Genomic DNA, 27845 nt, shown 5'->3' on the forward strand with positions numbered 1-27845 from the left:
GGGCTCATCATTTCTGTTGGTTTTTGTATTCCTAGAAAGGTTCCAGAAGGTTAATCTTCTATTAGCCACTTAAAAAATACATTTTCCTAGTTTTTAATTATAATTAATTTACTTTTCTATTAAATGCTGATCTTTCTTGCCACTTGAGTTTCAGTTTTGTCATCAGAAGTAGCTTAGACTATTTTCCTCTGAAACAAAGCCCTTGCTGATATTTAGTTTAATTTCTCCTTGGTGATTGTGGGGAAAAGTAACATGAATGCCAATAAATCCTCATGCTTAATAATCTAATTTTTAAAATGTCCATGGAAGAACTGAATGTTCCTTTGAACATTCATGAGAAAAATTCTTCTTTTTTTGTGGTGAGTATTCTGGTTGGAATTAGAAATATATTAGGAATGGAACAGTGTTATAAATAGAACATTGCTATGGTTCATACTTAAAATGTGCGCATAGCATTTTTTTCCCTTTAGCTTTATTGCATATAGGTTTTAAGTTAGATATACCTTGAAAATAAGTGAAATTTTGATGCAATGATGATTTTCTCTTTATAAAAATGACTTCAAATAAGCCTTCCCCTACCCCATCCACTCTGCTTGATTGTTAAATATTTTCATCTGGTTAGTTTGTTCAAAGCTTCCTTTTACTCTATCTACAGATAAAACAAAAAATAATAATTTATCTACAGATAATAATAATTTATCTACAGATAAAACAAAAAATAATAATTCAACCCAAAAGAGTAGACATTGCTATAGTGATATAAATTTATTTGTAGACTGTTTTTCTAAATTTTAAAGCAGAATTTTTCTAAATTTTAACGCAGAATGCTTTTGTAAAAATGAAATCAAATTGAAATTTGGGCTACTTCTGAGGTGAAATGCCTGGTTCTTTATTTCTGTCTCCCTGTAGAGAACTCAAGAGTAGACTGAGTATATTTGCATCCATCCTGGTGTGTTCTTTGTCTGCCGTTCCCCTTTTCTAGTTAGAATCTCTAGACAAGTATTAAGGGCCTACTATAGGTAAGGAAGATGGATTTATGTGTGATGCATGGTCTCTTTCCTCTCTTGGTGTTAATTTTATTTCTTTCCTGAATGAGAGGAAAGATACAGGTGAAGGGAGGAATCCTTTGAGACCAAGTGAAATTTTTGGCTGAGAGTGTGGTGAGTATCAGAGAAGGACAGTGGTGTGATGCCTTTCCTCCTCCAGCATTGCCTGTGGCCCAGAGTGGGAGAGAGATGCTCAGTAACCGGGATACGAGTGCTTCTTCTCTTAGGCATTTTCCTTTCCTTTAGATTTTCACTTTGCTCAAGACAAAAGCAGACAGTCTGAGTAAGGCCAGTATTTCAAATCCTTACCTGTTTTTATTTTACTGTTCCAGTTATGAATTTGCTAGAACACTTCGGTTATCTTATTAGTCCTCTGCTGGTCTTTACTAGAGGCCAAATATGTGTATACTTCACTCCTTAAGGGACAGAAGAGTTCTAGAACAGCAGCAGTTGTTTTAATTTCTCGACCTTCCCAGCACCCTGGGCTCAGTGGACTCAAGGTCACCCTTTAGAGTGTGTACAGTGAGCTAGGACCCTGGGAGGTGGGAGGTGTCTGCTGGGAGCCCTGAGAAGCCTGAACCCAGGGCCTTCACTGGGCCCAGTTTGTCAAGAAGATCCACAAACTAGATGGTTGGCTTCTCTTCTCCATGGTTAAAGGGTGCTCTAAATGGTTATTGCATTTTTAGCATCACTAGAGTACACAGCTTTGTGTTAGTGCTGATAGGTTATAAAGAAGATAGGCCAGGGCTTCCCTGGTGGCGCAGTGGTTAAGAATCTGCCTGCCAATGCAGGGGACACGGGTTCGAGCCCTGATCTGGGAAGATCCCACATGCTGCGGAGCAACTAAGCCCGTGAGCCACAACTACTGAGCCTGCGCGTCGGAAGCCTGTGCTCCGCAACGGGAGAGGCCGTTACAGTGAGAGGCCCGCGCACGGCGATGAAGAGTGGCCCCCGCTCGCCGCAACTGGAGAAAGCCCTCGCACAGAAACGAAGACCCAACACAGCCAACAATAAATAAATAAATTAATTAATTAAAAAATAATAATAATAAAGGTTAAGGGTGACCAACAATGTCCTTTAAAAAAAAAAAAGAAGATAGGCTGCATCCTGCGTCCTGTCTTATATAGGAAACAGTGAGGAAAGTTCCACAGAATAATAAAGATCAGTATTGGTTTTATGTGAAAAAAACTTTTAAAAAGCCAGAAGTAAAGAAAGAAAATATATTTTGCACCCTTACTTTCACACTAGAGAGGAAATCCTTTTTGTTAGTTTGATGTATGTTCTTCTATTTGTCTGCTTAAACATATACATTTACATGTACATACACACATATATACATGCATCTACATACATACACAACTGGGAATATGTTGTATGTCATTCTGCAAGTTGATTTTTTTCACTCAGTGTTTGTGAATATTCTCTGGTGTCACTATTAGGGATTAGCTTATTGCTTGTGATAGCTTGTGTGTACTATAATTCATTTAACTACTATTTTATTGATGATCATTTAGAAAGGGTCTAGTTTTTCACTCTTAAATAATCCTGCAATAAATATCTTTATCTTCATGTTTCTGCTTTTATTTCTATAATGTGGAATTCCAGACAGTGTTTAAATTATTTATTTTTGATATTGAAAAATACTTCCTGTTTACCTTCCAAAAAGCTGAACAAGTTTATACTCCCACAAAGGTGTACAATAAAGATATGAATTGCATAAAATAGTTGAAGTGCTGTACAAAGATCATGGTTATAATATGTTGTATTTTGATGGCACTTTGTATTTTATAATCCTCTTGCAACCTGTCTTATTTAATTCTCACAACCTCTGTGTGGTATGGTTTTATGCCTGCATTTATAGGGATTGCATTGAATCTGTGGATAGCTTTGAGTAGTATGGATACTTAATAGTACTCTTCCATCCATGAACTCAGGGTATGTTTCCATTTATGTGTGTCTTCTTACAGTTTCTTTCATCAAAATCTTATGGTTTTTATTGTACAAATCTTTCACCTTCTTGGTTAAACTTGTTGCTATTGTAAATGAGATTGCTTTCTTAATTTCTCTTGCAGGTAGTTTGTTGTTAGTGTATGGAAACACAACTGATTTTGTGTGTTGATTTTGTATCCTGAAACTTTACTGAGTTTATTTATTAGTTCTAATAGGATTTTCTCTAAGATCATGTCACCTGCAAAAAGCAATGATTTTACTTCTTTCTTTCCAATTTGGATGCCTTTTATTTTTTTTCTTGTCTATTTGATGTGGCTAAGACTTTCTAGTACTATATTGAATAAAGTAGTAAGAGTGGGCATCCTTGTCTTGTTCCTGATCTTAGAAGGAAGGCTTTTCACTTTTGAGTATGATATTAGCTGTGGGTTTGTCATATATGCCCTTTATTATGTTGAGGTACATTCCTTATATACCTGATTTATTTTGAGTTTTTATCATGAAAATATCTTGAATTTTGTCAAATGCTTTTTCTGCATCTATTGAAATGGTCATATGATTTTTATCCTTCATTCTGTTAATGTTTGCATATGTTGAATCATTTTTGCATCCTAGGAATCAATCCCACTTTATCATAGTGTATGATCCTTTTAATGTGCTCTTGAATTCTGTTTGCTAGTATTTTGTTGAGGATTTTTGCATCTATGTTTATAAGGGATATTGGCTTATAAATTTTATTTTCTTGTAGTATCCTTGTCTGGCTTTGGTATCAGGGTAATGCTGGCCTTATAAAATGAGTTTGGAAGTATTCTTTCCTCTTCAGTATTTTGGAAGCGTTTGAGAAGGATTGATATTAATTCTTTAAATGTTTGGTAGAATTCAACAGTGAAGCCATCTGGTCCTGGCTTTTATTTGTTGGGAGATTTTAAATTACTGATTCAATCTCCCTGCTCATTATTGGTCTGTTTAGATTTTCTATTACTTTATGATTTAGTTTTGGTAAGTTGTATGTTTCTAGGAATTTGTCCATTTCTTCTGAATTATCTAGTTTGTTGGTATTTAATTCCTCATACTTAAAATGGGGATTATAATAGTAATAATCTCAGAGTTGCTAGGAAATTTTTAAAAAGCTAATTTATATATATTAAAAAAGGTTAAGACATTCTTTCACACTCTACTTTCTAGAAAAACTCAGGAGAAAAGAAGTTATCCTCTTTAAGAATACAAATTCCTGCTTTGAGTACGGACTAAATATCTTGATATACTTCTAAGTACTTAAAAACAAAATTCTAAATGTTCTGTTTTTGAATTTCCACTGTTTTATTCCAAGTGTGTTACTGAAAAGGTAGAGATTTTTAGCTTTCTGATTATTTTTCTCTGTATACATATGGGATATTCTGTGAAAGAAAGGAAGTACAGATATTAAACATACTGATCTTATGATTGACAGTTTAATTTGATAAAATTATCCAGGATATGAGTGTATTCCAATGAGAACAAAGTGTTCCATGATGGAAGTAGTCCATGTAATCAACCTGCCACCAGATGGCTGGCGGGTGCCCCAGACGATGATGCCATATTCACTAAGTCAGGTTTTGGCCTCAGTGTTGTCAGATTAAGTACTAAGTGGCTGTAGCCAGATTCATTCTGGTGAGTGGAAATCCCATGTTGCTGAGCCGTGTACGACTTCCATCTGTACTTCCATGGCCACTTTGTTCATAATCCCTTTTGAAAAGAACAAGAGTAGAGAAAAAGGTTGGTTGACCTCTGTAGAATGCATCATCTTCTCTACCAGATTATTTAGCTCCTTATCTGTGAAGTTGCTATTTGGTGAGCATGTATATGGCCAGCCAGACCATTAGCTACTGTCCATGAATGAGTGTAGATCAGTACTTCTGACATGTCTCTTTCAAAATGAACAACCAGGTACAGTAGGCCCTCTGTATTTGCTGGTTCTGCATCTGCAGATTCAACCAACGGCCAGTTGAAGAAAACACTTGGAAAAACATTCAGAATGTTTCAAAAAGCAAAACTTGAGTTTGCTGCACACCAACTATTTACATAGCTTTTACATTGCATTTACAACTATTTACATAGCATTTACATTGTATTAGGTGTTAAAAGTAATCTAGAGATGATTTAAAGTACACAGGAAAATATGTGTGGGTTATATGCAAATACTATGCCATTTTATGGAAAGGACTTGAGCATCCTTGGATTTTGATATCCGTGGGGGTCCTGGAACCAATCCCCTGGGATACCGAGTAATGACTATATACCATTCAAAGCTTTGCCCTCTGGGAAGTTTTCCCTTTGCCGTGACCTTAAGGGCTCCTGGGTGGGGCTGTAGTGTTACAACTCTTCACTCTTGGGTGGCACCAATATATTGTATAGAACCATTTCTAAATCACGCCTGAATTTTTCTTCTTTAGTTAACTGGTTGGTCATAAGGAACTCGTCTTAGTGAGGCCACAGGTGACGTTTGAAGAGAGGATCAGTGTAGCAAGAATAAGAGCTAGGGGAATATGAGCCGCTTGCTTATGTTAACCTAACTGTGCTCATAGGACTTGCCAGGCCTGATTTCATATACACCTCTTCTGTTTAAGGTTGAAGAGCTGTGTGCATACCCAATTTTATGGCTTTGGAAGGTCAGATAACCCCATTCACGTGAAATGCTCATGCTCTGTAGCTTTGTTCAAAATCCTAAAGGTCTCTGTTCACCTATAAAGGTTGTGAGTCACCTATAGAAGGACTGCCAAATGCCGTACTATGTAGCAGCCCCTATCTGCCACAGACGCTTAAAACACCAGTGAAGCTGTTGGGTCATGTAGCCCAAGTGGCAAAGCGGCTGTCATGGCACTCTGGACCTGTTGCTGAGCCGTCTCTTATTACATGTCCCACTCAAACCTGGCAGCTTTGCAAGCTACTTAATAAGTGGGTTAGAATAACATACCCAAATAAGTATATGATGCCATCAAAATCCAAAAAGCCTACTAAGTACTGTGCCTATTTTTTAGTGGTAGAAAGAGATATCTTGACCTATTACAAGATCCCTAGAAAGTTTACAAAGATGGTAGGCCAAATTTTTGTAGTAATCTTTCCCCACCTTTGGCACACCTGTGTTTTACCAAGTGTAAAGTAGTTACTACTTACTTCTCAGTCAGCACATAATGGAAAGCATGACATTCTGCAGAATGGAGAGGCAGTCAAGGTCCCTGTGGACTAGATTATGAGAGTGTGCTAGAGAACTGATAGAACCCTGAGGTAGCGTAGTAGGGTGCCAGCTGGAGCCAAACTGCTCAGGCATTCTTTGCTAGCACATATAAAGAAAAAAATAATAATTTGCCCAATCAATAGCTGTGTACCAGATGCCAGGGAGTGTGTTTTTTATTCTAGCAAAGAAATTACATCTGGTACAGCATCTGCACTCTGCAAGATCCATCTGTTTTCTCTAATGCCAGATAGGCAAGTCGAATGTGGATGTGTTAGGAATGATCACCTTCATCCTTTATGTCCTTGATGATGACCCTAATCTCTGCAGTCTCTACAGGAACAAAGTGTTGCTTTTGGTTTCCGGTTTTCATAGGTAGAGGTAGTGCTAGGAGTTTCACCTGGCCTTTATTACATTATAGCCCTAACTCCACACGTCCGGGAACCAGTGAGGGAGTCTGCCAGGTGCTGAGTGTGTTGGTACCAACTCCACATTTCAGAACTGGGAAAATAATGATGGCATGAGTTCTGGGGTGAGTGGTAGCTGGAAGTGAGCACAGACTCCATTAATCATGTGACTTTTATAAGCCCCTACTCCGAATGGTGGAACACGGTACATCTTGGGTCTCCAGGAATGAGAGTCATTTCAGAGCCATATCCAACAATCCCACAAAGTTCTGATTATTTCCCCTTTGTCAATGTATACCCTGGTAATTTGTTGCAGGTTTTTTGGGAAAGACTGGAAGATTTATAGTATAAATTTATAGCTGTGTAGCAAGGTCCTTCCTCAAAGGGGCCTGGCTTTCTTGAATACAAGGGGTTCTAGGTCTGTGTCCTGGCTCAAGTTTGGGAATTGATTGAGGAGTTGCATTTTTCTCTTTTATAGCTTTGCTGCTTATACAGATCAAGTAGCACTTGGTAGCTTTCCAACTATTTCTGTCTTAGAAACACCGTGATCAAACACCAGTGATCTCTGCAGGTCAGACTCTTCTGATTTCAGCTTTTGCTCACTGCCCGTTTTGATAATCATGCTCACCTCATCTTTTGTTAAGTACTGTCACTGAGCCCCTGCCACTCTGAGATACTATCATCCCCATTCAATTTAGGAACCCATTTCTTGGATGACAACATTGCCCATTGTCATTCCTGGTCTTCAGAGAGTAGCTACTATAGAGATCTTCAAGGATGCTGCTGGTCCTTTCAACCAGTGTATCTCTCAAAGACTTGGTGAAGGCAGTGCCCTCTGGATCCTACCAAGTGAAGTAGTTAGAAGTGGGTGAGCAGGTCTTACATGATAAATCCAGTTCAGCATTCCTATCTGCTGAAGTCTTTGGATAGTTCCCTCTCTACCAAGGAGTTATGGCATCTCAGTTTCATGTAGTGTAGGTTACCTTTGGGACCAGGCTTCCGCAACCAACTGAACATACTATTAGAGCCACTTTCAGCCATTTGAGCTAGCACAGAGAATCCAGAATCTTGGTTTAGTGTGCCCATATCAATAAATTTGATCTGATCTAACATTATATTCCTTCTAAGCTGACTCAATACTCTCAGCATCCATTTCCATACATACTCCCTGGTTTCTGTCTATGTAAATTGGAATTATCTTGCATATCTTTTGATATAAATGGTACTTCTTTCTAGGTCACAATTTATACCTCACACTGGATTCTGCTGGGACTTGATTCTGGTTGTAGGTCTTAGAAGCAAGAGAGGTAGATGGAGCAGGGTCCTTAGGAAGGGCAAAAGTCCCTTGCAAGATGCTATCTTAGGTGAGGCCCTTACTGATTTTTCAGGCAAAGAGAGAACTAACCTCATTAGGCAAGGGAGGAAAGGCTATTACTATTGGCAAAGAAGACTGCAGCACAAGGTCCTAAGCCTCAGCTTCATCAAAATCCCCATATATCCTAATCCCAATTTTCAGGCCCCTACGCCTTCCCAATCAGGCCCTAACTTTAACAGAAGAGACTCTGTAAGGTTGGGAATTCAATTTGCATTGTAACATTGCCACCCATAGGATTAGACTTTGATTTAGTTTTCAGAAATTCCATTTCTGGGGCAATAGGAGGTAAAAGTTTTCTTTCACTGTTGTTGAAGAAGCTTTCTGGATCTTCATCTAATCCTTGAGCTTGGGATTTAAAGTTCTCAATTTAATTTTTTCTCTCCTCCAGAAATTCAAATTCCAGGCCCCACCCCAGACCACAGACTTAGAGACTCAGGGGGTGGGGCTCAGGAGTCTGTATTTTAACAGGTGCTCCACGTGATTCTTATATACCCTCAACTTTGAGAACCACTGATGTAGAACAACACCTTCAAAATTCTCAGAGAAAATTATTGTCAGCTGAGAATTCTAAACTGAGACAATTAGTATGAACAAATAAAGACTTATTTAAACATACAGGACTCAATATTTACCTCCCTTGTGTTCTTCCTTCAAAAGCAATTTGTTCCTGGAAAAGAAGGAAGTGAACAAAGGAAGCAGTGAAGTGGAAGACAAAGGACCTAGGAAATATGGAAGCCAAGAGCCCAAGACAGAAAGGAGGATTTCCAAGATGGTAGTAAAGAGATGTTTCTGGCTGGCATCTTTGTAACAGAGAGAAGTGTATCACTTCAGGGAGGGATATGAGGCCAAAAGAATGACTCCAAGATAAAAATGTAGTTGATAAATCTGACCTTCCAAAGTATAATACTTCTAGGCATAAAATCTCTCAGGTGGAGCAGGTAAAAAAATATTGATAGTTATTTTTTAAAATTGAAAATAAAAAGTAAATTATTTATTCTAGGAAATACAAAATTTATACAAGAAAGAAAACATTCTTTTAGCTTATCAGTAAATATACTATTAGCCTAAATACATTAATAGAAACACTAACTTCTGTAATTCAAAATTTTCAAATAAAGATTTTGGTAGTATGAAGGGATGAGAAGTAAGTTAGGAGGTGCTATGGCAGCTAAACCCTTATCCTAATAGGAAATCAGGACGTAATATACAATATTGATAAACCAAAAAGCAATTTCTTCATATTATTTAGATATATAAAGAATAGGTACTTTTGATGAAAACCTTTAAAATAGTTAAAAATGACTACCTCTAAAAACAGAAGTGGAATGGTGAAGGGTAGTACAGGATTTGACTGTCATTGAAAAACTCTTTTGATAATTTTTTAAGCAAAATTATGTGCATATAATGTATAAATAAATATTAAAATGAGTAAAGAAGAAATTCTCTGATCTGACAAAGCATAATGCAAATAAATATAATTTACCATATATGCATTGGCTGTGTGCAAAGCATAGTAGTCATAGGGACAGTGAGATTTATAAAATCAGTTTCTGCCTTTTAGGAGCATATACTTTTTTCAGAGAATTGAAACAAATATCTAAAGCACTGGAATTGCAGATAAGACTAAAGGACGAAGACCAGGGGAATTCTACAACCTCCACTGCCCATTCCAGCCTGTGAAGCCCCAGTAATTGTGACATCCTGGCATACCCCAAACATAAGACACTTACTTGTGTCATTAAACTGATTGCCCCAGTGTTGTTTCTGTAGATGCTATAAGACAAGAGAAAGAATCATAAATTCAATCACTTCTGCCATACGTGAGTTTTATGTGTGTACATACATGTGAGGTGTGTGTATATATGTATGTGTGTATGAATATATACGCATATATATAAACCTTCACATACAATTTTAATTTTTTATAACTTAGAATATGTAATGAGAGTTTCTGACAAATGGCAAATAAAGACTAGCCTAGATTAAACACTAGGACTGTTAAGCAAGTATGACTGACCTGAGCTAATTTTCTACTGTTCTTATGTTGCTACTGTCCCATTTCCTCTGGAAGTACAAATTTTAAGTATAAAACTTTTATTTAGTCTTCTGTGAAATTCAAAGAAACTGCAGGTCACAATGGTATTTGATGAGAATACCTAAGAGGAAAGAATCTTTCAACATAGTTACAATGAGTATTCAAAAGCTCTGCTTTGGTTATTACACTTTGCAGTGAGAAAAGAAAGGCCAGAGAATATTTCTATTCTGGTAGCCAGGAGTACAATGAATGAAGAGCATGTACAGATACCAGGGCAAAGGCATTATTAAGTTCATGTATGTTATGTTCCCTGTTATTAGAAATTCCAGTTCTTTTCCTAATGTTTAACTATAACATTGCTTTTGTTTAATCCTTTTATAGATTCTTTATATATTTGGGAAATTTATCATTTCTATTTAATGAGCACTGAAAAACTGATTGGAAGCTCTGTGTGGGGGGGTTGGCCTTGATAGTGGGTGGGCTTCAGTATCCAGGATAACTGGGCACCAGGCTGGCATTTTTCTTGGGACACCATCAAATGTTAGTATCTAGAATTTTTTCCTCTAGGGCTTTTAAAGTTACTGGAAAAGACGAGTCCTTCAGTCCTGCATGGTAGCATATGCCTGGCTGCTGGCCATCTGGGAACAGGGTGGAGATGGGGGCTAGGTTCTCATGCTGAATGTGCAGACATTCATCCAGTCCTGCTGTGTTCAGCCCTGCACTAATATGCTAAAGTTTAGTGCTTATCAGGTTCAGTTGTGCCAGCGACTTGGGCTACTGGCACAGGAGTACGTGCTTTCATGTGGTTGCTGGAGGAGAAGACCCCGGAGCCCGGAGTGGGGTTCCGATGGCTCTGTGTATAGATTTTTCAATTTCCCAGTTTTCAGCCACACCTACACTTACTGTGGTAACTGGTACCTCCTAATCCAGAGCTTTTCTGGGGATCTACAGGGTGTTTCAGCTTCTTCTAAGCATATTTCTGTGGAAGTATTGAAGATAAAAAGTTGTCTGTTCTACTCTGTTCAGTTACCACACCACCATCTGCCTTTTGCTTTGAAACATTAAAAAAAATCTCTTATCTATTGATGTATCTTTCATTCATACTTCTTGTCCTTTTGAGTTGTACATTTTATTTTTAAAAATCCCTTTACTGTCATTTCAGTGAAATTTTGAGGTGGTGGTTCGGTCCTGTTTAACCAGAAATCCAGGAACCGTTTGTTCATCACTGTCTCTCCAGTGCCTGGCTCATAGTAGGCTCTGAAATAAATATTTGATGGGTGAATAATTGAGTGACTTGAGTTAGAAGTTTTTACAATGGCAGTAAAATGTGACTACATACACACATGTAACAACCTTAAAAAGCATCTTTTAAATTATGGTTTTGTTTTGGCTCCGTTCCATTTTTTGTTTTAGTTCCTCGACATGGTCGAGAAAACTAAGTGTTTTAAAGTGTGTGCTACCTTCAGGATGGATGTATTTGTTTACTTGGTCAAGCACAGCTATCACTGTTACCTTAGGCTTAATATACACGTTTGCCTAAGGTACACATTTATAATTTTTCTCTAGAGATAGAATCATATTGAGGCTGATTTATGTAGTAAGCACAGTCTTCTTATTTGTATGTATATTTAGGTAGTTATAAAGAGGCTTGTGATTATGGTGTAAAGCTACCACTGCCCCTTTTCTCATTGGCCCTTTGTGGTTAATAAAGTTTGGGAGTCACTGGATTAGTGGGGCATCTTATCAAGGTATGTTTTGCATTTCAAAGTGAACATGTGAGGATGGATAACATCTAGTAGAGACAAAGAAATTAAGCTATAACAGTGAAAGTGTATAGTACGGTTAATATTTTGAACAAACATGAATATTCTCCTTCTTCATAAGGTTAGCCCTGGACCACAAATTAGGGATTGTAGAGAGATATGAGTATGGTAGAGAGCCCATGGTTTGGCTACAGTGCTGGATCTTGGGTCTCGTAAATGGGATGCTTCTACCCTCAGTACTATAGGAAATGAATAAATGAACTTTTAGCATTTACCCCTAAGATCAATGAGTAATTGTAAATTCAAATAATGAGAAAATTACAGCCTTGTCTTAAACTACTGTGCACCACCCCCCTCAATCTTAGGGATTTATTAAAGGAATCTACCCAGAAATCCAAAGAGAGTTCTTTCTAATTAAAGAGATTAAAGTTACCTCTCCAGCAAAGAAGTAAGAACCTACATAACAAAAGTGGGTTAGGAAGATAGTAGATTAAGGAAGTCCTTTACAGAAAACTCCAGGGTCATAGAAATTAAGAAGTTGGGGGTTAGGATAAGAGAAAGGTGATAAACTTTTTGGAGCAAGAAAGCGAAATGTTTTCAAGAATGCATTATTCACACCTGAATATTTTCCTAGTCATCTTCTTTAGAATCCCCATCTTTATTTCTTGGTTGTCATCTATCAAGTTGCTGACATACAAGTCTTAGGGAGAAGAAATTGAGAAGATAGAAGTATTTGTATCAGAAAATAAAGGGTGGAAATGGGTGCATGGGAAAGAAGAGAGAATAAGAGAAGCAAAGAGAGCTTTAGAAAAGAAAGGAAGTCTTAAAAATATGACCAAGATGTTTTACAGATAATTTTTCTTCTCTTCTTGAATAACTTCTCCAGTAGTTATGTGGTGGAATTTCTGGGAAGAAACACAAATTAAATAGAAAGCCAGGAAACTGTTTCAGACCCTTCATTGGAAATAACCTAGTGCCTACCTGTGAAAGTGTTAAAGCAAGAGTGTCTGATTATCATGTGTTAAATAGGATACTGATTTCAAGGTTCTTTGCCAGCTAGTTTTGTGCTAATGTAAAAATGGAATATGAACCTGTACCAAAGAGCTATCAAGAATACTCTCAGGAGAACCATTATTAATAAAATCTGTATTAATAGTGACTGTGGAAACGCTATGCTGCTCCTGGAAATTGTAAAGTTATAATTTTTGCCTTTAAGGCAGTAATACATTTTCATTCTTTTCACTTTCACTTTATACATGAATGTCATGAAATTTCCGTTGTAGTTGACTAAAAGTGAAACAACAGAAAAACAGTACTTTAGTGATGACTAGGCTAGGGACTTAAATATTTTTAAAGGGTTAAAAAAAGCGCAAAACTGGTCCTTCATGATGAAAAGTAAGAAGTCAAATGTTATTTACAAAACTCATTCCCATTCATTTTTTGTGTTTTGGGCTCGTTTTCAGGCAAAAGGACTCCTATGGAAGATGGAAATCTTTGTCCGTTTTCCAGAGTGTGTTTCCAAGCCCATCAGTGAAACATGATACTGCTGCTCTGTGTTGAAATACTTGAAGAACACCTACATCTCTGCCGGCGCCTTCCATCCTGCTGAAACCATGGTCTTCTCGGCAGTGTTGACTGCGTCCCATACTGGGGCATCCAACACAACATTTGTAGTTTATGAAAACACCAACATGAATATTACGGTCCCTCCACCATTCCAGCATCCCGACATTGGTCCGCTGCTTAGATACAGTTTTGAAACCATGGCTCCCACCGGGATGAGTTCCTTGACACTGAATAGTACAGCTGTGCCCCCAACACCAGCAGTTTTAAAGAGCCTAAACTTGCCTCTCCAGATCATCCTTTCTGCTATAATGATATTTATTCTGTTTGTGTCTTTTCTTGGGAACTTGGTTGTTTGCCTCATGGTTTACCAAAAAGCCGCCATGCGCTCTGCCATTAACATCCTCCTGGCTAGCCTGGCTTTTGCAGACATGTTGCTTGCAGTTCTGAACATGCCCTTTGCCTTGGTCACCATTCTTACCACCAGATGGATTTTTGGGAAATTCTTCTGTAGGGTATCTGCTATGTTTTTCTGGTTGTTTGTGATAGAGGGAGTAGCCATCCTGCTCATCATTAGCATCGATAGGTTTCTTATTATAGTCCAGAGGCAGGATAAGCTGAATCCATATAGGGCTAAGGTTCTCATTGCAGTTTCTTGGGCAACTTCTTTTTGTGTAGCTTTTCCTTTGGCAATAGGAAACCCTGACCTGCAGATACCTTCCCGAGCCCCCCAGTGTGTGTTTGGGTACACCACCAATCCAGGTTACCAGGCTTATGTGATTTTGATTTCTCTCATTTCTTTCTTCCTACCCTTCCTGGTAATACTGTATTCATTTATGGGCATACTCAATACCCTTCGGCACAATGCCTTGAGGATCCATAGCTACCCTGAAGGTATATGCCTCAGCCAGGCCAGCAAACTGGGTCTCATGAGTCTACAGAGACCCTTCCAGATGAGCATTGACATGGGCTTTAAAACACGTGCCTTCACAACCATTTTGATTCTCTTTGCTGTCTTCATTTTCTGCTGGGCCCCATTCACCACTTACAGCCTTGTGGCAACATTCAGCAAGCACTTTTACTATCAACACAACTTTTTTGAGATTAGCACCTGGCTACTCTGGCTCTGCTACCTCAAGTCTGCATTGAACCCATTGATTTACTACTGGAGGATTAAGAAATTCCATGACGCCTGCCTGGACATGATGCCTAAGTCCCTCAAGTTTTTGCCGCGGCTCCCTGGCCACACAAGGCGACGGATACGCCCCAGTGCTGTCTACGTGTGTGGGGAACATCGGACTGTGGTGTGAATATTGGAACTGCCTGACGTTTTGGGTGATGGTTGTTCTTTATCTGACTTTGAATTTTTTTCTCGTGGCTTCTCCACTTAAACTATATTGTTTTTCATAGGGTGTGTGTGTGTGTGTGTGTGTGTGTGTGCAGTGTAAAGAAAGAATGGTGATTAGTTATAAGTCTGTTACCAAGGATACACAATAGGGAAGTGATCACACGTGTTACCTCCAGGGTACAAGAGAAATCCTTGATTTAGGGTGGGGAGATGGTTTTCTGTTCCTTTGATTGATTTTGTTTTTCTAGTAGGAATCAGGATTGTGCTTTATTGAGCCTGCAGTTACAGTGAATTGTAGGTATTCTGTATGCTGCTAAGATATGCTTTGTTGAGTTTATCAATTATTTTTTTCTGGAAGACACTGCTGCTTTTTGCCATCACATTGGAGCCAAAAACTACATACATCTCAGTAGATAAATATTTAGTTTTATTTAAAAAAATAACCCAAGGGGGTTAGTGACATTTTAAAGGTCATGAATATTTACTTTGGTGCACTTTAAGAAACAATGTACAAACTAATTCAGTCATGTTTTTCAGAATTGTTTTTATACGTGACATGTTGTGCTTTAGGAAACATTGCATTATTTCTAGGAAGATAGTTTTTTAAAAATGTTTTGTCTGTATGTACAGTTTTAAAGGAGGGAACATAAAAATGAAGAACTTTTTCTAAGCACAATAGTGATTCTTTAGAGCAGTAGGGCAGAGTTGAGGAGAGGGAGCACCCTTGCAAATTTAAATGGGATGCAGTGAGGCTGTGGCTGGTGTGGGCTGGGTGATTCCTTTTACCCAAGGATTCTCTGAGTCCAGTGGGGAGAAGGGGCACCATTTACTAGACGTCTGCCATGTGCCAGGTCCTGTGCGTCATTTTATCCTCACAGCATTCTGTGAGGGAAGTATTATTTCTTCCTTTTTGCAGATGAAGAAGGCAAGTCTCAGAGAGACTAAAACCCTGCCCAAGGTTAGTGGTAGAGCTGGGATCCAAAAATCTGTCCGAGTCCTGAGACTGCATTTCTACTGTACCACACGGACACCTCGTTCAGGTTCAGGTTTGGACGTTTCAGAGTCAAGAGGGAACTATGTGTATCCTTTTATTTTCTTTTAGACGAAAACCTTCTTTTTAAAAATAGCTTCATTTTTTGTATTACCAAAAGAAATGTGAAACCATTACAGAAAGTCTGGAAAATAGAAAAGAAAAAATAACATCATTTATAACTACCTTTTTAGAGCAGAACTAAAAATCTTAGGTAAGGGTTTAAAGAAATAAGGCAATTTTTTGGTTCGCAAAACAAGTGACAATTACTGAGAAGTTAAATATATAGGTCTTTGCCCTGTGGGTTTAGATGTTTCCAGTTGTCCAGCTGTATTTCTCAATATTCTGGGCAGAACAGCATTGTTGCCCCAGTGCTTGCCCAGAGCAGAGCTGGCTATTGAAGAATGTGAATGTGCTCAGAGATGTGTCTCCTGTAAAGAGGTGAAGATAAGCCCTGGTCTGAGCCTAGAGCAAGTTTTCATTAGGGCAGGTCTGGGGTTTCAAATTATTTTTCTCTTGATGATGTTCTGCCTCTCCCCCACCCCAGGTGCAACCAGGGCCTTTGGTGCCCTTCTCTCTCTAATCATGGGAACACATTATAAAACATGCCCCAGGGATGGGGCTTCAGACTATGGCCATAAGTGCTGAAAGTGTAGCCTCTTGGCTACATCATGGGCTTTATAAATAGGCAAGTTAACCTTGAACACTTTTTGGATTTATAGCATGTTTGCGGAATTATAGTGCTTTGTGACCAGTGGGAAATGAGCCTCTTTTCTTCAGTTGTACAACCAGAGAGTTGGACTAGATGAATCTTCAAGGTCTTGTCCAACTCTAATGTGAGTGTAGAGATTCTTAGAGCCCAGCTGATGTCAATTTCACTCTTTGGTCTCCAGTATTATTTTTTTACATTTTACTTCATTAGATGTTTCTTAAAATTGAATATCTGAAGAGCATATGGCACCATATCAGGAGTCGGGACTTTGGAAGGTGGATGTCATCATGAAAGACCTGGGAAACCCTGCTCTTGAGGCAGTTGTCATGGTATTGGAACTCATTTTCCAGTTAGCTTCACTTTTGGGATTCAAGCATGTTATTCAACATGTTGTTTTGAGATCATCTTCTGATGATACTCGCCTACCTCTTTGGCTTCTCATTTATATTATTCACAGGTAAAATTGCTTTTATCCATAGGGATCTTATAGAACATAAACACTGTAGTAGATATTAGTAGCACATTGAAGTGTATCATGCTTTCCACTTTCAATATAAACTAGATTTCAGGCAGATATTAATAAGTATATTTGAAATTAGACTTTCTCTGAGGAAAGTCAGCATGATCTGTATTCATCTTACATATTGGCAGTAGGTCTTGAGACTCCTTTTGTGGTTGGAGCTGAAACTGAGCTTTCGTTTTCTTTGTCCTATTTTTATGAGCAATCCTTAAGTACTTTAGTGCTGCCTGGTAGGTAGTGCATCGTTTGGTGAGAGCCCTGGGGTGCCTGCTAAGAGACTCAATTTTTGTGAAAGACAGCCGTGAGGGGCCTTTGTGAGAATTCAGCAACCACACTGAATAGCAGTTCTCTTTACACTGGATCGTCTTGATCAGATGACAGTTTACAAACCATTTTGAACGTTTTTATTATGTATACATTTTGAAAGCTTTAAAAAAAAGTACTTTGGTGTACCTTTGAAAAATTTAGGTGCAGTATCATATGTTGCCTATTCTTCTATATTTGTTTGAGGGAAAAAAAAAATACCACTACTAGTTACCACCACTGGCTGACAAAATCAGAAATGTTTTTGGTTTTGTTTTTCCTTCTGGCGAATAAGTAAGAAGCAGGAAAGAGATAATGAAATATTTGTGGTCAAAGAAAGAGTCAAAAGAAATCCCCAATAGTCTGCAAGAGTGATATTCAAACTTTCATATGAATTTGTGTCTAAGTATTCGCGGGGGGCTTGTTAACAGTACAGATCCCCAGGGCCCCCAGAGGGTCTGAGATTGGGCCCCCAAATGCACACTTTTATTTTGTTGAGTATTTGGCCTGATGCTGATTCAAGTGTTCGGTCTCTGGGGCATACTTCAAAGAAACACTCCTGTGGAAAATATATCCACTTAAATATTGTCTGTTTTATCCAAAAAATGTTTGTTTTGCGTTGGAAGCCATTATCTCCTAGTGCATGGATAATCCGCATTGAGAGGAAAATCTGTGTATCATTGTGCCTAATTTGCTGCCACTCGTGTTAGTGCTGGATCACGCCAGTGTCAGCTTTACGGTCTTTCAACTGGCAAAATTCTGATAAACCATGTAGTTTCACAGAAGAGCAAAAAAGGTGACTTAATATTTGAACGTCATGATTTTCAGGAGTCTGATTCCTCTAATATTTTCTTTTCTCACAGAGAGGTGTCTTTATTGTATGTATCCTCCTAAAGCGTATGAGGGGAATGCAAAGATTCATCCAATTCCTATTGCTGTGCTTATGCCAGCTGTGTTCAGTGGAAGCATGAAGAAAATAAAATAACCATTTTAATCTGTGTATTTCAGTTGCTGACAAGGATACTTAACTTAATCTTGATCTTTGCTTTTGTTTACATGACAATATTTATGTATATATCACAGGAAAAATGTTCACTTGCTTGACATTTTATTCTTCCATGATTTTTAGTTTATGTTTAAAGGACTGTTTAATTCAAATTTATTTTCACAACCATAGTCTTCATTGAAAACTCGATTTTTATAATAATAAATGAAAACGTCAAAGCACATGTTTGTTATTACAAGTAAATGGTAATACAGTTCTTAGATATATATTGGTACTAGTCCTTTGTAAGTTAAATTAATTTATTTTACAATAGTACCTAACCTATATGAAAAAACCACTTTGAATTTTGGGTTACAATATTCAAAATCAAAATGTATGATTATTTGTGCATATTCTTATTACAACCAGGAAAAGAGCTCCCAATAAGAAAACGAATAAATGTTTAACATTTCTAAAAGTGAAGTTTTTTTAAAAGGACTGCTTCATTTATCTTAGAAAAAATTGTCATGAATAATACTTTCTGTTAAATTAAAATCTGAGTTTAGTTTCAAATCCTGCTTCCTTTGGGTTTTTATTTTCAAATTAGCTCTTAAAGCCTGTATGTGTATTCTAGTTTTAGAAATTCTCAGAGTAATTAAGGATGAAATGAAACTTGGCAAAAGACTATTGGTATTAAGAGACAGCTTTAAGACATTCTGTCTAGGAGAGTTATAAAAATTTTCCTACTAAGTCATTTGAAATTGGATTGTCACTGGCAAAGCAGTGACAATGTTTGCTTCTATTTTGATGAAATGATTTCTTATTGCACTTTCCTAAAATCTAAGGCCTTTCTAAAACCTACTTTTAACTCTTTAGGAAATATCATTTATTTTTATATGAGTTTCAACTTTTTTGCCAATTAGACATAAGGGTTTTAGTTTCTCTTTTTCACTTATATGCAATAGCGAAATATATTTATTTTTAAATTTTAAAAGGTTGATTTACAAAGGAAGGTTGTTATTGAATCTATTATACATCTGATAGTTCTTTCTGAAATGGAAAGGTAAGAAAGATATAGCAAAATAGAGGAACCTGTTGAATTAAAAGCATTTTCACATCTATCATGAAAATAATTAGCCCCACTCAACTCGTTCATAATAAAGAGAACCTTTAGGAGAAGTTGCTACCTTCTATGTCAAGGTGCAGTCAATTAGATTTAATGCAAAAAGAAACAAAAATTTCATGGCTATCTCAGCATTTAACCCAGGGAAGCAGAACTAGTAGAAGATATTTATTAAGAGATTTATTGCAAGAATTGGCTTACATGATTGTGGGGCTGGCTGGGCAGATCTGAAGGCCAGAGGGCAGCCTGTCATGCAGGACAGGCTGGGAATCACAGGCACAAACTGAAGCTTGCTGTCCACAGGTGGAATTTCTTTTTCCTCAGAAAAGCCTCAGTTCTGCTTTTGACCTTTCAACTGGTTGAATCAGACCCACTCAGATTATCTAGGATAATCTCTTAGTTAATGTGGACCGATTGTAGACTTTAATCACATCTATGAAATACCTTCACAGCAACACCTAGATTAGTGTTTGATGGAATAACTAGGGACTGTAGGCTGACCAAAGGGACACATCAAAAGACCGTCACAGTGATGACATCCAAATGTAAAATATAATAAAATCGGGACTTCCCTGGCAGTCCAGTGGTTAAGACTCTGAGCTTCCACTGCTGGGGGGCGCAGGTTCGATCCCCGGTTGGGGAACTAAGATCCTACATGTTGCATGATGTGGCAAAAAAAATTTTTTTAATGATAATAAATAAAATATGTTTAAAAAATAAAATATAATAAAATCCTTCTATGATGCTGTAGTGGTAGTATAAAAAACTAAGATGCATAAATCTCAGTGTTGAGATTAATATAATGACCAAGATAAGTTTGTTGAAGAGGATGGGAAACATATTCTGACTGCATTATATTCAAATTCACATAATCACAGGGCACAATATTTATCTCTGGATTTCACTGTAGCTATTGTGAAAGTTCTCAAAAGGAAATAATAATCAATTGATTAGATGATTATGTAAATCAACTTTCTTGCTACGTAAATTTTATTTGTGATACTTGCCAAGGATGATGCCTTTCTTCTAAGAAATTTGAAAGCATAATTAAAACAGTATTAACTCTCAGCATAAAAATATGCTAATAGTAATAATAATAATGATGACAAGTGCCATTTTTGTCCACTTATTGTAGTCAAAATACCCTTTATCTATTTTAATCTACAGTATTTTCTCCTTTGTCCAACTGAGGAAAGTATGTTCCCAAGAGATTAAGTAACTTTTTCAGGTAATAGCTTAGATTCAAATCTAGGCCTAATGCCACAGTTCATACTTTTCTAGACCACCTTCCCCTGTTATTCCCCGATAACAGAACTGAGTTTGTTTTTTTTTTTAACATCTTTATTGGAATATAATTGCTTTACAATGGTGTGTTAGTTTTCTGCTTTATAACAAAGTGAATCAGTTATACATATACATATGTTCCCATATCTCTTCCCTCTTCAGAACTGAGTTTCTAGTGAGACCGACTTACTAAGCATCATGCTAGATGATGATTCCTCTCCATGCATTAGGTAAATAATCATAACAGAAAAACCTATACATAAAGTTGTGGATATTAACACAAAACCTAGGTTAGTTTGTTCTTGATTTTAAGTCATTAACTAGATTTGGCTAAATCAGAATTGAGACCGTCAAGCTGTCTGGGCCTCAGGAAGCCTTGGGTACACCAAAGCCCACTTGGGTTCTAATGTCACAGAACCTTCAAAAACTTGCTGACTGTGGCAGAAATTTGGGGAATGCTTAGATACCCAGACAGTTTCCTAGATTGCATAGATCTCACAACCCCTTTCGGAAAGTTTCACCCTGATGCACATTTGGGGTTCGATTATGTACCGATTTGTCTGAAGTACTACGGGTTTTATCTATAGTAGCCAAGACTTAGGAAGAGAAGGTGGAGGTGATGAAGTCAGGAGCCCTGGTGTCCTCCTGCCCGATTTGACACTCCTGCTGTGCTGCCAACCAGGACTCCTTCAGCCTGACATAAAATGGCAGGGTTTTAACATGCCTATTAACTCATGATTGGTATAGTAATTAGAATTCCTTAGATGATTGCCTCATTTGTACAAAAAAAAAACCAAAAAATTTTGTTACTGTAGTTTGTCATATATTTTTGCAAATGATGAAAAAATTTTAATTGTGTAATTTATCTTATTGACCATCTGTTCAGGTACACTTACATTTGAAATTTTGTAATAGTAAATACTGTGAAACTACAGGATCCGTGGTTGGTTGGATTCTTGCCAGAAGAGCCGAGGAGGAGCCGGAGGGCCGACTATAAGTTCTACAAGGATTTCCCACCTCCTGGAGGGTGGAGATCCCTAACCCCTTGTTCAAGGGTCAGCTGTATTCCCTAATAAGCAGATGAAGAAACAGGTTTAAATAATTAAATGACTTTCCCAAATTCTTGCAGCAGTTAGGAGGCAGAACCAGGATTCAAACCCAGCTGGACATCTCTCAGCTTTAGAGCTCTTAACCACTTCACTTCGAGTCAGTGGGATTTTACTGTCAGAGAGAGAAGGGCTGGAAACTGAGCTTGCAAGCTTTGGAAAAAAAACAGTAACCAAGTAAACAACGGTCAGATAAATGATCCTGGAAAGTCTCTTAATCAAATAAATACATTTTTATTAGTAGAAAGAAGAAAAATAGAATGTTTACATTTTTAAGAAACCCTTTTTTTTAGTTCATCACCCAAGATTTACCACTGAAAACAGCTGAGCTTGTGGACAAAGGCACACAGGCAGGTCAATGTGAGAAGGCCAGGAGCAACTGCTTCCGAGTGCGTGGGCAAGCAGTTTATTCTCACTTCGGACATGATGCTCTGAGGGGGCCTAAGCTGGGTCTACATACCCCAAATTTCTCTGGTAACTATTGCTATCGCTATCACTTTTGCTTTTCTGGACTTAACGCTGGAAGAACTTTTTCTTCAGGGGTGCTGTGGACTCCTTGGTAAACTGTTAGTACCTAGGGAATTTCACTGTGCTCTCACCCCCTCTTCCAGGATTTATCTAATGAGCGAAGTAACTGCAAATGGCACGGAAGACATTTCCCTCTGACAGGAAGAAAGATGGAGTCTTCTTGTATGACTTACCCAAAGGTATTTGTAGTCTCAAATGCCGTGATTAACTTGGATTGCAAGACATCACAGTATTTTATGTTCGTCTGTGTGAAGGCTACTATTGCCAAGTAACAGGTTCTGTTAGATCTCTCTCCAGGGCAAAAGGCTTCTCATGAAAACATTTACAGTAAAACAAGATGCACATTGAAGGGAAAATAGAGAAATAGAGAAATGTAATCTGACAGAGATGCGATGACAACAAGAACAAAAAATCAGCTCAGTCGTGATTTCTAGCTTTACCTTTCCCCCTGGAGTTCTCACCTTTCTTTCCCACTAGGCACTAAACTCCCTGAAGGCAGGGCACTGTGCTTGTTTATTATTTCTCCAGCACCTAGCATGGTGGCTCACAGAGAAGGGCGATTCTCGAAAGTCTGGAAATGGACCTTTTGATAATAGAATCTTGATGGTTAAAATCATAATGGACTTACCCAAACCAAGTAGCAAGTGCTAAGGTCAGCACACAGGGCTTCAGTCTCCAAGTCCAGTAACCTGCCCACTGTATAAACCTGCTTCCTTGACTTAGAGGAGAAAGTAATCAGAAGGTTTTCTGACACTGAGTTGAGGCCAGTTTAGGAGACAAGTGTGTGGAGTGGACAGAGCTGCTAAATTTTTTTTTAACCTCTTTATTGGAGTATAATTGCTTTACAGTGTTGTGTTAGTTCCTGCTGTATAACAAAGTGAGTCAGCTATATGTATACATATATCCCCATATCCCCTCCCTCTTGCGTCTCCCTCCCACCCCGCATCCCACCCCTCTAGGTGCTCGCAGAGCACCAAGCTGATCTCCCTGTGCTATGCAGCTGCTTCCCACTAGCTATCTACTTTACATTTGGTAGTGTATATATGTCCATGCCACTCTCTCACTTTATCTCAGCTTACCCTTCCCCCACCCCGTGTCCTCAAGTCCATTCTATACATCTGTGTCTTTATTCCTGTCCTGTCCCTAGGTTCATCAGAACCATTTTTTTAAGATTCCATATATGTGTGTTAGAATACGGTATTTGTTTTTCTCTTTCTGACTTACTTCACTCTGTATGACAGACTCTAGGTCCATCCACCTCCCTACAAATAACTCAATTTCGTTTCTTTTTATGGCTGAGTAATATTCCATTGTATATACTTGCCACATCTTTATCCATTCATCTGTAGATGGACACTTAGGTTGCTTCCATGTCCTGGCTATTGTAAATAGTGCTGCAATGAACATTGGGGTGCATGTCTCTTTTTGAACTATGGTTTTCTCAGGATATATGCCCAGTAGTGGGATGAGCTGCTAAATTTTTAATTGTTAAACCTGGCAACCCTAAGAGTAGCGCACATATTTATGTAGTTTTTTGACCCTATAATGTGCAAGTCATGGCATGGAGGAGGTCCTCTGTTCCTCTTGTTTATGAGGCTGGTCTGTGACTACATCTTGTGGTCTTGACTAAATATGCTGGGGTAGAGGAGGACATGACTCCTGGTACAGCTGAGGAGCAGATACAGATGGACGGATAACAGAAGTAAAAGGTGTGTTTTGTAACTGTTTTGTGTAATCTCAGTTTGTTGGTAAACGACTGGTGATGGTGATATGGACAAGATGTATTCAGTAACCACCTCCATCAGGGAAATTTTGGTCCAGAAAAGTTTTCAATTGCTAGAATTAGACATCCATGTGTTGAATGCCATTTCAACACTTGCAACAGAAATTCGGAGTTTAAGTCACTTTCACCATAGTTTTGGCAGGACTGGGAACACATTTTTTTTTCAGCTGTTCTTCCTGATGGGTGCTATAAATAGCTTTGGGGAAGTATATAATTATCTCAAAGTAGAAGCTAAAGATAAAAAGCTGCTTGAGATTTTAAAGGAACATTTAATAGTTATTATTATGTAACATTTATTAAGTATGCTCACTGTGCTCATTGTCTTTGCCAGGAAGAAACTTGGAATAAAAAGTCAATCCAAGATGTGACATGTATTAATAGACCAAAAGGTATATTATATTAACATGGTGCCAGAACAAAGGGTTGATTCAATAAAAAAGAAAATTTGGGAAACAAAAAAAGCAGCCAGATCAGTACAGTGTTGTGTAGAAATGAAGAAAACTTATATTTAGTAACATATCTTTAAAATACTGGCAGTTTAAAACAAAGATGCATAGCCACATAAAAACAGGTAACATTATGGTATGTGCATGGGTAGTACTGTGTTTTTGGCAGCTAGCTCAGCCTTTTATATATAAAAGGAGTTTACTTACTCTGTTCAATGAATAAATACTAAAAGATTTAAGTATTAAATAAAGATTCATTGTTGGCCCAAGCTAGGTCAGCGTTATAAAGAATGATTTCCGTCATTGGCTCCTGGCTAAGACTGTGATTACTGTTTAAAGCCTATAGAAAGTCCACAACCAAGTAATCATATTAGAGACGTCCGTCGTTTATTTGATGCCTGCTGAATGATGCAAGTACTATATCTACATAAATACATAATCTCTAATTCTTATGATAATTCTAGCAGGTAGATATTATCATTCTGTTTTACAAATCCTTCAAGCTTTTATGTAGTTAGATGAATTTTAAGAGGCGACAGGACTTACAAAGTGGAGATACAGGAATTCAACCCCACGTCTGTGTGAACATCAAAACTTAGGGGTTTTTTTCATGTTGTAGTACTATCTATCCAACCTTTTGCCTATGCATTCTTGTTTCCTTCACCTCATTTCTCCTTCACTTACGAAGACTTTTCCTTTAGAACCTGATTGTCCCACTCACCCTAGCTTGGACTTCATGATTTATCCTGTTGCCTCTCATCCTGCCCTCAGCTTTTCCTCAACTCTTCTATGATCTCCTAGACCTAAGCTTTGGTGATCTGTCTACATTCCTCACATCATCATTTTGGTATATACTAGGTTCAGCATTGCTAAGACTAAGAACTCCTGTGTGCTGATAATTTGCATAGATGCCAGCCCACAAGATGAATATCCTTATTATGGCCTGAAGTCATGTGCTTCTTATTTGCAGACAAGAAGCACAGAAAACCAAAGATCCTTATGAACCATTATTGACCTTTATATCCTCAGAGAATTTCCTAAGAGAACTTCCTAATATGGGGCAGAAATCCAGCCAGACCAGGCAGGCACACAGCTCCTGGAGGCCAGCACCAGCAGAACTCTTGAGATCTAAATAATCCAAACAGTAAACAAAGAATGATTCTTTGTGTTGCGGTTCTTCCTGGGAAGAGATTCAGACATGGTGACCACTAGAAAGGCAGGCAAGAATTTGGTAGCAAAGTTCCCAAAGTAGGGAACTTTGGTGAGGTTCCTACTCAGACTTTTAACCCAGATCTGAATACCTCCTTCCTCGGGAATGTTAGGTTGGCCAAGAGATCATGGAATGCCTAGAGGCATGTGGCTCTTGTCATGAGGTCCTGATTGTCTCAGAAGCAGGGTTTCATGAATGTTTACCCTCTTCTGCAGCCTGGGTGCTCATTTGGGTGCTTTCAACTTAATCCCAAGCTGACACAAAGTAGTATTTATGCCATTAAAGGGTTAGGAATAACATGAGAGTGAAAACAGCAGTTCCTTTCTCTTCCAGAAAGGGGTCAGTTACCCCCAGTAATATACTCAGCAATTAATTACTAGCTTATGAGAAAACTGAAATCTAAGGCATGGATACGGTGAGGAAGTAGAACATGAGAACACTGTCGATGTGTGGCAGGTGCTGACCAAAGTTAAATAAAAGAATTTGGGAAATGATTGAACCTTGAGAAATGGGGTTTGCAGTAATTAGGCCAGTGAGTAGAGGCTTCAGGAAGCTAATGGATAAAGAGCTGGGTATTAAAGATGAGGGCTGGGGCTTCCCTGGTGGCGCAGTGGTTGGGAGTCTGCCTGCCGATGCAGGGGACACGGGTTCGTGCCCCGGTCCGGGAGGATTCCACATGCCGCGGAGCCGCTGGGCCCGTGAGCCATGGCCGCTGAGCCTGCGCGTCCCGAGCCTGTGTTCTGCAACGGGAGAGGCCACAGCAGTGAGAGGACTGCGTACCGAAAAAAAAAAAAAAAGATGAGGGCTGAAGTTGTTTCGATTTGCACAGAAAATGGACCTTTGCTGCCCTCATATCTCTGCCCAAATCCTGTACCATGTGCTCTATTTATCTTCATGGCCAGCAACCCAACTGGCTCACAGGCCTCCTGACTCAATCCCCATTACTTACTGTGTTGTGAATGGCTTCTTTCCTTGACGCTGACTTTTGGGAAGGCTTTCCTGGCATTTGGTTTTGCTTCCTTCTTAGACTACAATTGAAATTCTTTGTCTGTGCTTCCTTAGGCCACCCTGGACAGTCGTCTCCCCTGGTCTAACCGTAATTCTAGGTGTTATTAGCCTGGCCTGACAAATGTGACATGAACATCAGTGGGTATATTCATTAAAGTAGCGCTAGCTTTTTTGACAGCCACCTCCTGAAATCAGTATCTGAACAACAATAGTTTATTTCTTTTTCATATAACAATTCAATTTACATGTTTCTGGTTTGGCTCCAAGTAATCATTCAGGAATCCAGGATGATAGAAACTCTACATCTTCAGCATGTGGATTCCAATGTGCCAATATCCAGTCAGTAGACTAGATAAAGGTACCATGCCTGAACACCTGGGAGATTTTTATGGGCCAAGCCTGGAGGTAGCATTCATCACTTCTCCCCCATATTTCATTGGATAAAATTTGGCCATATTGGGTACACCTTCTTGCAATGGAGACTGAGAAATGTGGTCTAGTTGTGCAACCCCTGATGAAGAAGAAATGAGTTTTGGTGAAAACGGTGTTTTCTGCCACAGTAGAGCCAGCAGTGACCTCTTTGTTTTTGACCAGAGTATCCCAAAGAGAAGAAACCACATGGGCTTCCCTCACTGTTTGGTAGTGACACAGGACAATTACCCCATATGCAGGCCCAGCTTCCCTTTGATACTCTCAGCAGAAAGACTTCCCCTGACATAGTCTAGCACCTAGATTTCCTTATGCTATTAATAAACTCTGTATCTGAGGCTGTGAAATTTATGGGTGAGCCAGAGTGAGCAAAAATCTTGATATCTTGGCTGAGAAGAGAGACAAATAGACGAACAATCCCACACTCATGACTAGCCAGACTCCTCCTGAAGCACCATGCAGGATTTCTGGAAGTGTTTCAGGCCACATCAGGTCATCCGACCTGACAGCAAGTGTCTCCATCATCTGTCATCTGTAAGGGGACATCAGACAATGTGTTGCTGTGTATAGGAAGGAGTTCTGGTTGTTGGTACACATTTTTATTTAACAACGAGGAGAACGTGAATGTCTCAGGAATGCTTTCTGGACACTTACATGATACTTACTTGATTTATTAGTCTAGG

At 38.5% G+C, this 27845-nt stretch overlaps 1 protein-coding gene across 1 annotated transcript in view; it reads left to right on the plus strand.

The window, feature by feature from the left end:
• GPR63 (G protein-coupled receptor 63) overlaps nt 1-18596 on the plus strand; it is a 60794-nt gene extending 42198 nt beyond the window's left edge. The window contains exon 2 of the mRNA XM_007121430.4: nt 13248-18596. Within this exon, the coding sequence (XP_007121492.2) occupies nt 13398-14657 (1260 nt within the window). The 5' untranslated portion in view covers nt 13248-13397 and the 3' untranslated portion in view covers nt 14658-18596. The remainder of the gene's footprint in view (nt 1-13247) is intronic.
• The last annotated feature ends 9249 nt before the right edge of the window (nt 18597-27845 follow it).

The sequence above is a fragment of the Physeter macrocephalus genome, chromosome 10 (genome assembly GCF_002837175.3).
Source record: "Physeter macrocephalus isolate SW-GA chromosome 10, ASM283717v5, whole genome shotgun sequence".
Classification (NCBI taxonomy): domain Eukaryota; kingdom Metazoa; phylum Chordata; class Mammalia; order Artiodactyla; family Physeteridae; genus Physeter; species Physeter macrocephalus.